The sequence below is a fragment of the Chrysemys picta genome, chromosome 13 (assembly GCF_011386835.1).
Source record: "Chrysemys picta bellii isolate R12L10 chromosome 13, ASM1138683v2, whole genome shotgun sequence".
NCBI classification, from domain to species: Eukaryota; Metazoa; Chordata; order Testudines; family Emydidae; genus Chrysemys; species Chrysemys picta.
In genome coordinates this window covers 1,711,516-1,723,465 of record NC_088803.1, presented here as the reverse complement: position 1 = coordinate 1,723,465, position 11,950 = coordinate 1,711,516, and the positions used below count along the sequence as shown (strand labels likewise).

General features: G+C 44.1%; 1 protein-coding gene and 1 pseudogene across 1 annotated transcript; both read left to right on the top strand.

The window, feature by feature from the left end:
* The first annotated feature begins 5,081 nt into the window (after positions 1-5,081).
* Positions 5,082-6,613, top strand: LOC135975452 (olfactory receptor 6C76-like; annotated as a pseudogene).
* A 392-nt stretch (positions 6,614-7,005) lies between these two features.
* LOC103307122 (olfactory receptor 6E1-like) lies at positions 7,006-7,923 on the top strand. Its single transcript, XM_008177386.2, has one exon. The coding sequence runs from the start codon at positions 7,006-7,008 to the stop codon at positions 7,921-7,923; it is 918 nt and encodes a 305-aa protein (XP_008175608.2).
* The last annotated feature ends 4,027 nt before the right edge of the window (positions 7,924-11,950 follow it).

The window sequence follows — 11,950 nt, the reverse complement described above, 5'->3', positions numbered from 1 at the left end:
GGGCTTATGGAAAAGAAATTCTGTAAAAGTAATTGGAATTTTTTTGGACGTGATTAGAAGTTTGATTGATAGAGGTGATAATCTCCGACTTCTGTAAGGCATTTGACGTGGTACAGAATGACACAGAGTCACAGAAAGGAAGAGCTGGAAGGGACCTCCAGAGGTCATCTAGTCCAGATCCCTGTGCTGAGGCAGAATTAAGTATGCCTAGACCCTCCATGACAGATCTTTGACTAACCTGCTCTGAAATACCTTTAATGACAGGGATTTCACAACCTCCTGGGGTAACGTATTCCAGTACTTAACTATCCCTCATGTTAGAACCTTTTCCCTAATATCAAATCTAAATCTCCCTAGCTGCAGATTAAGCCCTTTTCTTCTAGTCCTACATTCAATGGAAATGAATGTAGGACTAGAAGAATGGATATAAACTGTTCAGGAAGGACAGGCAGGGCAGAAAAGGTGGGGGAGTTGCATTGTATGTAAGAGAGGAGTATGACTGCTCAGAGCTCCGGTATGAAACTGCAGAAAAACCTGAGAGTCTCTGGATAAAGTTGAGAAGTGTGAGCAACAAGGGTGATGTCGTGGTTGGAGTCTGCTATAGACCACCAGACCAGGGGGATGAGGTGGATGAGGCTTTCTTCTGGCAACTAGCAGAAGTTGCTAGATCGCAGGCCCTGGTTCTCATGGGAGACTTTAATCACCCTGATATCTGCTGGGAGAGCAATACAGCAGGGCACAGACAATCCAGGAAGTTTTTGGAAAGTGTAGGGGACAATTTCCTGGTGCAAGTGCTGGAGGAACCAACTAGGGGCAGAGCTTTTCTTGACCTGCTACTCACAAACAGGGAAGAATTAGTAGGGGGAGCAAAAGTGGATGGAAACCTGGGAGGCAGTGACCATGAGATGGTCAAGTTCAGGATCCTGACACAAGGAAGAAAGGAGAGCAGCAGAATACGGACCCTGGACTTCAGAAAAGCAGACTTTGACTCCCTCAGGGAACAGATGGGCAGGATCCCCTGGGAGAATAACATGAGGGAAAAAGGGGTCCAGGAGAGCTGGCTGTATTTTAAAGAATCCTTATTGCGGTTGCAGGAACAAACCATCCCGATGTGTAGAAAGAATAGTAAATATGGCAGGCGACCAGCTTGGCTAAACAGTGAAATCCTTGCTGATCTTAAACGCAAAAAAGAAGCTTACAAGAAGTGGAAGATTGGACAAATGACCAGGGAGGAGTATAAAAATATTGCTCAGGCATGCAGGAGTGAAATCAGGAAGGCCAAATCACACTTGGAGTTGCAGCTAGCAAGAGATGTTAAGAGTAACAAGAAGGGTTTCTTCAGGTATGTTAGCAACAAGAAGAAATTCAAGGAAAGTGTGGGCCCCTTACTGAATGAGGGAGGCAACCTAGTGACCGAGGATGTGGAAAAAGCTAATGTACTCAATGATTTTTTTGCCTCTGTCTTCACGAACAAGGTCAGCTCCCAGATTGCTGCACTGGGCAGTACAGTATGGGGAGAAGGTGACCAGCCCTCTGTGGAGAAAGAAGTGGTTCGGGACTATTTAGAAGTCCATGGGGCCAGATGCGCTGCATCCGAGGGTGCTAAAGGAGTTGGCGGATGAGATTGCAGAGCCATTAGCCATTATTTTTGAAAACTCATGGCGATCGGGGGAGGTCCCAGATGACTGGAAAAAGGCTAATGTGGTGCCCATCTTTAAAAAAGGGAAGAAGGAGGATCCGGGGAACTACAGGTTAGTCAGCCTCACCTCAGTCGCTGGAAAAATCATGGAGCAGGTCCTCAAGGAATCAATTATGAAACATTTAGAGGAGAGGAAAGTGATCAGGAACAGTCAGCATGGATTCACCAAGGGGAAGTCGTGCCTGACAAATCTAATTGCCTTCTATGAGGAGATAACTGGGCCTGTGGATGAGGGGAAAGCAGTGGATGTGTTATTCCTTGACTTTAGCAAAGCTTTTGATACAGTCTCCCACAGTATTCTTGCCACCAAGTTAAAGAAGTATGGGCTGGATGAATGGACTGTAAGGTGGATAGAAAGCTGGCTAGATCGTCGGGCTCAACGGGTAGTGATCAATGGCTCCATGTCTAGTTGGCAGCCGGTTTCAAGCGGAGTGCCACAAGGGTCGGTCCTGGGGCCGGTTTTGTTTAATATCTTTATTAATGATCTGGAGGATGGTGTGGACTGCACTCTCAGCAAGTTTGCAGATGACACTAAACTAGGAGGCGTGGTAGATACACTAGAGGGTAGGGATCGGATACAGAGGGACCTAGACAAATTAGAGGATTGGGCCAAAAAAAAACAGATGAGGTTCAACAAGGACAAGTGCAGAGTCCTGCACTTAGGACGGAAGAATCCCATGCACTGCTACAGACTAGGGACCGAATGGCTAGGAAGCAGTTCTGCAGAAAAGGACCTAGGGGTCACAGTGGACGAGAAGCTGGATATGAGTCAGCAGTGTGCTCTTGTTGCCAAGAAGGCTAACGGCATTTTGGGCTGTATAAGTAGGGGCATTGCCAGCAGATCGAGGGACGTGATCGTTCCCCTTTATTCGACATTGGTGAGGCCTCATCTGGAGTACTGTGTCCAGTTTTGGGCCCCACACTACAAGAAGGATGTGGAAAAATTGGAAAGAGTCCAGCGGAGAGCAACAAAAATGATTAGGGGTCTGGAGCACATGACTTATGAGGAGAGGCTGAGGGAACTGGGATTGTTTAGTCTGCAGAAGAGAAGAATGAGGGGAGATTTGATAGCTGCTTTCAACTATCTGAAGGGGGGTTCCAAAGAGGATGGAGCTCAGCTGTTCTCAGTGGTGGCAGATGACAGAACAAGGAGAAATGGTCTCAAGTTGCAGTGGGGGAGGTCCAGGTTGGATATTAGGAAACACTATTTCACTAGGAGGGTGGTGAAGCACTGGAATGCGTTACCTAGGGAGGTGGTGGAGTCTCCTTCCTTGGAGGTTTTTAAGGCCCGGCTTGACAAAGCCCTGGCTGGGATGATTTAGTTGGGAATTGGTCCTGCTTTGAGCAGGGGGTTGGACTAGATGACCTCTTGAGGTCCCGTCCAACCCTGATATTCTATGAAGAACCACTGGTCATTGTCCTCTTTAGAGCAGTCTTTAATATATTTAAAGACTGTTACTGAGTCTCCCCTCAGTCTTCTTTTCTCAAAACTGAATAGGCCTTGTTTATTTTAACCTTTCCTCATAGGTCAGGTTTTCTAAATCTTGTATCATTTTGGTTTCTCTCCTCTGGACTCTCTCCAATTTCTCCACATCTTTCTTTTAAGTGAGGCATCCAGATCCGGACACTGTAGTTCAGCCCAGGTCTCACGAGTGACAAGAAGCGTGGGACAATTACCTCCCAAGTCTTACAGCAACACCACTATATTATTACACCCCAGAATTATATTAGCCTTTTTTTGCAGCAGCATCACATTATTGGCTCATGCTCAATTTGTGATCTACTCTGACCCCTACCTGCTTTTCAGCAGTATCATCTCTTAGCCAGATAGTCCCCATTTTGGGGTTGTGCATTGGATTTTTTTTCTTCCTAAGTTTTGTACCTTCTACTTGTCTTTATTGAATTTCAACTTGTACATTTCACAGATTATTAGGGTTGGAAGGGACCTCAGGAGGTCATCTAGTCCAACCCCCTGCTCAAAGGGGGACCAATCCCCAAATCCCTAAATGGCCCCCTCAAGGATTGAACTCACAATGCTGGGTTTAGCAGGCCAATGCTCAAACCGCTGAGCTATCCCTCTCCAATTTGGAGAGGACATTTTGAATACTAATCCTGTCCCCCTCCCAGCTTGGTGTCATCCACAAATGTAATAAGCCTACTCTCCACTCCATTATCTAAGTCATTAATGAAAATATTGAAAAGTACCAGAGCAAGGACACACTGTTGTGGGAGTCCGCTGGCTAGGTCCTCCCACTTTGACAGTGAATCACTGAAAGCTGTGCTTTGAGTATAGTCTTTCAATGAATTTTGCACCCACCTTATATTTCATCTGGACCACATTTTCCTAATTTGCCTGTGAGAATGTCATGTGGGACTGTGTCAAAAGCATTAACTAAAATCAGGATATATCACATCTAGAGGTTCCCGACTATCCACCAGGCCAGTAACTGTGACAAGGGACATTAGATTTGTATGGCATGATTTGTTCTTCACAAATCCATGCTGGCTGTTTCTTAAAACCCCATTATCCTCTAAGTGCTTTAAATTTGATCGTTTAAAAATTTGTTCCAGTATCTTTCCAGGTAACAAAGTTAGGCTGACTGGTCTATAATTCCCCATGTTCCTTTCTTCCCCTTTTCTAAAGACAGATACTATTTTTGATTAGATTTTTGACATTGTGATTAAAAATCTAGAATGATACACAATTAACACAGCACACATTAAATGGATTAAACAGTGTCTAAGTGAAAGGACTCCAAATGGAAATGTATCAGGGCAATCATCACTGAGCGGGTATGTTTTTACTGGGGTCGATTCTTGGTCATGTACTTTTAAATATTTTCATCAATGACATGGAAAGAACACAAACAAATAAAAATGAGCAGTGAGGGCATTTCATCATTGAAACAACTTTCTGAGCTTTGTGGTGGATTTTCCACCATCACATTTTTTAAAATGATAAAGTGATGTTTTTCGAAAGGAGGTGCAGAACAGGAGTTAATTCAGGGAAAGGTCTCTGGCTTGTGTTATACAGGAGATCAGACTAGATTATCAGAATGGTGCCCTCTAGGTTTATAATCTGTGTTTCTATGAAAAAAAAGTAAAAATGTATGGTTTTAAAAAAGAAAATATTTTCATTTTTCCTTCCCCTCCAGCTCTCTCTCTCCCTCCCTCTTTGCAATTATCAGTGATTGTCCTCTGAGATCCTCTGCTCGGTTCTAATTTCTCTGTCAGGATCTTTTCATAGAACCCAAGTCTGCTGGGCACCCACCTCCCATTGAAGAGATGTTTTCTATTTAGACATGGAGTTTCCCCTGAGCGTATTCTGTCCCCATGGTGCTATCCACTCTGGTTTTGATGTTTGTATTTTTTTTCTTTAAAGATGAGCCAGAAACGAAGAATCACTGTGGAGGAGTTCATCCTCTTGGGCTTGTCCAGCAACCGTCGTTTAAACATCATCCTGTGTGTGGTTCTATTAGTTGTCTTCCTGCTGTCCATAATGGGAAACATCATTGTTGTCACCCTCACCCTCAGGGACCATCGCCTCCAGTCCCCCATGTATTTAAATCTGCTTCACCTCCGTCGTCATGCCCAGGTTCCTCTACAGACCTCCTGACAGAGAGAAAATCTATTCCCCTCCCTGGTTATTTCCTTCAACTGTGGTTGTTCTTCCTCCTGGGTGCCTCTATGTTTTGCCATGGGAATTGTCATGACCTTTGACTGCTACATGGCTATCTGCCGCCCCTTGCGTTACGGCACCATCATGAATGGCAGAGTCTGCTTCCAGTTAGTGCTGGGCTGCTGGGTGATGAGTTTTCTCTTGTGCTTTCCTGCAGCATTTATGGTTGTGCTGTTACCGTTCTGTGGCCCCAATGTCATAAACCACTTCTACTGCGATACACCCGCATTGCTCCAACTCTCCTGCAGGGACACAGGACACGTTGAGGTAATGCTCTTGGTTGCAGCTGTAGTGGTCTTACCTGGCACTTTAACAGTCACCATAATTTCCTATGGCTGTATCATCTGTACTATCATGCGCATCCCGTCCACCACAGGAAGGAAAAAGGCCTTTTCAATCTGCTTGCTCACCTCCTGGTTGTGATATTGTAGGGTAGCGCCATCTTCAGGTACATCCGACCAGATCAGTGGGGCACTGGGACTTTGACAACGATGTGTCTTTTCTGTACTGTGTGTTGGCTGTGCTGTTTATCCCCTACATTTACGCTCGCCACAAAGAACAAGTCAAACAGGGTCTGAGGGACATCTGTGGCCAAGCATTTTCTAAGTGCCTAAGGTTAGGTCCATCAATTACAATTAGCCAGGATGGGCAGGGATGGGGTCCCTAGCCTCTGTTTGCCAGAAGCTGGGAATGGGCGACAGGGGATGGATCAGTGGATGATTCCCTGTTCTGTTCATTCCCTCAGGGGCACCTGGAACTGGCCACTGTCAGTAGACAGGATACTGGGCTAGATGGACCTTTAGTCTGACTCAGTCTGGCTGTTCTTATGTTCTTATGTTATGTAAGGTAGAGGGAGATAAATGGTTCTTCTTACCCACAGAGGACAGGACAAGAAGTAATGGGCAAAAATTGCAGCAAGGGAGGATTAGACTGGCCATTAGGAAAAATCTCCTAACCATCAGGCTAGTTAAGGACTGAAACAAATTGGTTAAGGAGGTTGTGGTATCTCTGTCATTGGAAGTTTTTAAGAAGAGGTTAGACAAACACCTGTCAGGGATGGTGTAGATAATACTTAGTTCTTCCTCAGGGAAGGGGACAGGACTAGATGACCACTCAAGGTCTCTCCCACGCCTACATTTCTAGAATTCTATGATTTGTGGGGCAAGAAAAAGCAAAAAAAGAGATGGAATTGTTTTCCTTACATTCTAGCCATTTGTTTTCTTTTCAGACAGTAAAACTGTGACCAAAAAAAAAATACCCAAACTTTCTGAGTTTGTCCTGGTATCCTCAGGGATGCTGCAGCACTCATTAGCTAATTGGTCTCTGAAGGAATTGCAGTACCAGTAGAAGTGGAAAAAGAACCATGGGAATTGGAAATAAATAAAGGGGGACTGGAAATAGTGTTGGGCATTTGCTGCAGGTAACAATCATAACAAGCAATCACCATGCTCGGTTTCATTGCAAGACCTTGATTTCATACATCTAAACGAGGGCATTGCAACATCAGAGCTACATTAGTAAAACTTATTAGCTCTGACACAAGTTATCTAGATGATCCATTGCTAAATATCGTAGATCACTTGAAATTTGTATTTTTATTCAAACGTCGTGTGAGTGAGCAGCCACCATGGAGAACCAAACTGCAGATGTTCGCTGGCTGCAGATCCTGCTCTTCGTTTTGTTCCTCATCGCCTATGTCTTGACCTTAGCTGGAAACATTCTCATTATCTCCATCACTCTGGTGGACCGGCGCCTCCACACGCCCATGTATTTTTTCCTCAGGAATTTCTCACTTTTGGAGATCAGCTTCACCTTGGCCTCAATCCCGAAAGTTTTGTTCAAACTGGCATCCGGTCATCAGTCCATATCTGTGGCTGGGTGCTTTGCACAATGTTTATTTTATCTCACTGTGGGCACTGCTGAGTTTTGCCTGCTGGCGGCCATGTCCTTTGACCGATACATGGCCATCTGCAACCCCCTGCAATACACATCCATCATGAACAGTCACTTCTGTAACTGGCTGGTGCTGGGCTCCTGGCTTATTGGTTTCGGGTATGTGTTCGTCCCACTTGTTCTATTGTTCCGGTTGCCATTCTGTGGCCCCAACATCATTAACCATTTCTTCTGTGACAACTTTGAATTGCTTAAACTTGCCTGCACAGACACCCGACTCCTAGGACTCCTGGATTTCCTCTTGGCCACAAGCAGTATACTAGGCACTTTAGCCGTCACTGTCTTCTCCTGTTTCAAGATCATCTCCACGGTGATGCACATCCCCTCCACGGCCGAGAGGCAGAAAGCTTTCTCCACCTGCGCTTCTCACATCACCGTGATCTCCATCACCTATGGCAGCTGCATTTTCATGTATGTCACGCCCACATGGAGCAGCAGGCTGGACTTGAGCAGGGCTGTGGCTGTTCTTAACAACGTTGTGTCCCCTCTGCTCAACCCCTTCATCTACAGCCTAAGGAACAAACAGGTGAAAGAGGCCATGAGGGATACACTCAGCCAGAGCATGGTATTTTCTAAGAATCCAAAGATGTAACACAAGGTGACAAATGCAAACAATGATTGATTGATCGATCTAATCTATCATCTGATCTATCTATCTATCTATCTATCTATCTATCTAATAAAGGTACATACCCATTTCAAATTATGTTGAGTGAGGACGTCCGGAACAGGAGGAAAGGTTTCAGACCCTGGCCCTCTACTACTGAGGCCTTGGACCTTGCCTTTGCACAGTGATTTTCAAATAATCCGAAGTCTTTACCCTTCAGACAGCAAACCTGGTTTTGTTTCTAACATAAGAACGGCCCTACTGGGTCAGACCAAAGGTCCTTCTATCCCAGTATCCTGTCTAATGACAGTGGCCAGTGCCAGGTGCCCCAGAGGGAATGAACAGAACAGGTAATAATCCAGTGATCCATCCCCTGTCGCTCATTCCCAGCTTCTGGCAAACAGAGGCTAGGGACCCCATCCCTGCCCATCCTGGCTAATAGCCATTGATGGACCTATACTCCATGAACTTATCTAGTTCTTTTTTGAACCCTGTTATAGACTTGGCCTTCCCAACATCCTCTGACAGGAGTTCCACAGGTTGACTATGTGTTGTGTGAAAAAATACTTCCTTTTGTTTGTTTTAAACCTGCTGCCTATTAATTTCATTTGGTGACCCCTAGTTCTTGTGTTATGAGAAGTAGTAAACAACACTTCCTTATCTACTTTCTCCACACCAGTCATGATTGTATAGACATCTGTCATATCCCCCTTAGCCGTCTCTTTTCCAAGCTGAAAAGCCCCAGTCTTATTAATCTCTCCTCATACAGAAGCCGTTCCATACACCTAATAATTTTTGTTACCCTTTTCTGAACCTTTTCCAATTCCAATAAATATTTTTGAGATGGGGCGACCACATCTGCACACAGTATTCAAGATGTGGGCATACCATGGATTTATATAGAGACAACATGATATTTTCTGTCCTATTATCTATCCCTTTCTTAACTATTCCCAGCATTCTGTTCGCTTTTTTGACTGCTGCTGCACATTGAGTGGATGTTTTCAAAGAACTATCCACAATGACTCCAAGATCTCTTTCTTGAGTGGTAACAGCTAATTTAGATCCCATCATTTTATACGTATAGTTAGGATTATGCTTTCTACTTCTACAATGATCAACACCCCCTGAAACACACCTTTCAAGATCCATGGACCTTACATGCCTATCATAACATGTGGCCTTATGGGGGGATGGATCACTCCATGATTCTCTGTTCTGTTCATTCCCTCTGGGCACCTGGCATTGGCCACTGTCGGAAGACAGGACACTGGGCTAGATGGACCATTGGTCTGACCCAGTATGGCCGTTCTTATGTTCCTCATCTAGTGCACTATATGGTCCAATAACTACCATGTGAGTGAAATCAGACAATCACTATGCTCTCGAATGAACTCTCACAGAACAATGATAAAATACAAAAACACCACATCACCCCATGGCAAACACTTTTCACAAAGTGATTACACCATGCCCAACCTCTCAGTTCTCAAAGGAAACCTGCACAACACTTGCAAAGTTTTGAATTTAAGATCCCAGGCACATCTTTTGAAAGACACTAAAAATCATGGTCATAATAAAGACCCTGGATTTATGGCTTATTACAATAGCCGGTAACTCACTAATCCCCCTTTTTTTGTCCTATGACTGCAGGGGTGTTAACTGTCCACTTCACCTTGTGCCTTGTGTCTTTCACCAACAGAAGCTGATCCCACCTTGTCTCTCTCATATCCTGGGACCAACATGGACGCAACACTTCAAACATTTAAATTGCATTGACAGACAATGAAGTTTAAACTTTTTAAAAGGCTGGGACAGAGAGAATAAAGCTGGAATTTTCAAAGGTGCCTAAGAGATCTAAACACCCAACTTTTATTCATTCAAATGGATTTTATGTGTGTAAATCTCTTAGGTGGCTTTGAACATCTGAATGTAAGGGCTAGGGTGTTTAGGCATTCCTGCACTCAATGTTGCAATGCCAAATTGATTTAGGAGCTAAAAACACAGATTTAAAAAAAAATAAATTGTGGCCCTTAAATTTCAACCTGAGTAGCTACTCAAATTTCAGGGCCCTGGGGCTGTTCTAGTTGGAAGTAGAAATTGATGGAGTCTGGTATTTTCTTTGATTCAATCTTCTTTATTTACAAGGAATGTACAAAGTTCTGTTTCTCTGAACACACGCGGAACCACGAACAAAAGGAGAAGTTTTTTAGCTTCCAGCCCCCCGTCTTTTTAACCAACACCAGACCCAAAAGCTCTCACTCCAGCTTTTTCCAGAGTTCCACTGACCTTCCAGGCTACTGCTTGCTTTTTGCCTCTGCCTTTCTCTCTGAATTCTTATCTGCCTTCCTCACACACTTACCCAAACTAATACTCAATCAAGCCCTCCACCCATATAGTGCTAGTTTCTGGGCAGATTTTTAGCACTTATTTCAGATGTGGCCCTTTTAAATGTCTCTTACAACTATCTTATCAGTTCAAATGAGGTTTTACTTCAGCCCACAACAAAGGTTTCGCTCAGCTCATAAGTTTGTAAGGTGTTGCTGTGCTCAGAGTCACAAGCCCTAATTGCTTTAGGAGTCTACATTTCATTTTAAGAAAGTGATTTAGGCATTTGGACCCAGATATTTAGGTATTGCTGCTCTCAGCCTTGCAATGCCTAACTGATTCAGGAGCCTAAATCTCATTTTCAAAAGGGATTTTGAATCCCATTGAGTGTCAATATCTAAATATCTTTAAAAATCTGGAAACCTAAACCCAATTGATTCTCAATGGGATTTTGCATCCTGAGGGCCAGATTTTTAAGGTATTTGGGGATTTTCAAAAGCACCTAGGTCACTAAAACCCATTCAAATCAGTGAGCTTTAGGGATCTATGTGATTTTGAAAATCCCAATAGACACCTAAATACCTTTATAAACCCGGGCCAATCTCTCAGAAGGGCATTATACTATAGTCACGTTTTCTATCTCCATTCCCTGCCGTGCCATGAAAATGAGTGAATCTGCAAATGGTGACAGAGTTCATTGGCTTGCCCATAGCAAGCAAACAAGTGTGTCCCCAAACATTCGGAAGAAAGGATCAGAAGTGTTTTCTCAGCAAAGCTCATTAGCTAATTGGTCTCAGGGGTCGCAGCTAGTGGTGAAGGAGAAGAATTCCATGCACCACAACCCTTAAAAAACGAGGTGCTATTTGTCACAGGAGCAAACGCCCAAGCCTGTCCCCATGTTTTGTTGGACCACAGACCTAATTTGGAGCATATCAGTTCTGTAGCTGCAAGATTTGTGAGCTTCTTCAGTTCCTGCTCCATGTATTCCAGAGGTCTCCAACATCACAGCGTCTGAGGGAGGATGCGCGAGGCACGACTGCTGGAGTGGGAGTTTAGAGCGACAATGAATTGAAGAACGTGGTGGGTGCTGTTATCATTGTTATAGTTTATGGTTTATTTTGTGGGACCATATTGGAGCCACCAATGTGCTAGATGGAGATGGATTCTGTGCCTAGACAGCTTTTAACGTCAGTGCACAACATGGCACAGCTCTGTGGGGGGTGATAAACAGATTGGTTGGGATAAGGGATGACGCAGATGTTGACAGTGAGAAATTTATTGGTAAACTGAGGTCAAAGCACAAGATTAGTTCTTCGTTAGAGAATGCAGTTAACATTCTTCTAGGAATCCTCTTAAAGGGAAATATATAATTAAGGAAAATTAAACTTTTTTTTAGTTTGGGGCACAAGTTACGGCAGATGTCCTGATGTCCAAACCCGACCCCAAAAACATCCCACAAACCACAGCTGCATAAACCTTGTTCCAAAATGGGTAGTCCTCAGGGGTAGGGGACCACCTTGTGCTGTGAATTAAAAGTCATGGAGAACTATGGTTAAAAAGATTAGACATTGGGAGTGGAGAAGGTTGGGGAACCAAACCTGAAAAGAGACAGGGATCTCTTTGAGATGCGGTGAGCAGCTCTTCCTCTCTACAAATATTTGTGTCCTCATCTCTGTACATCTCC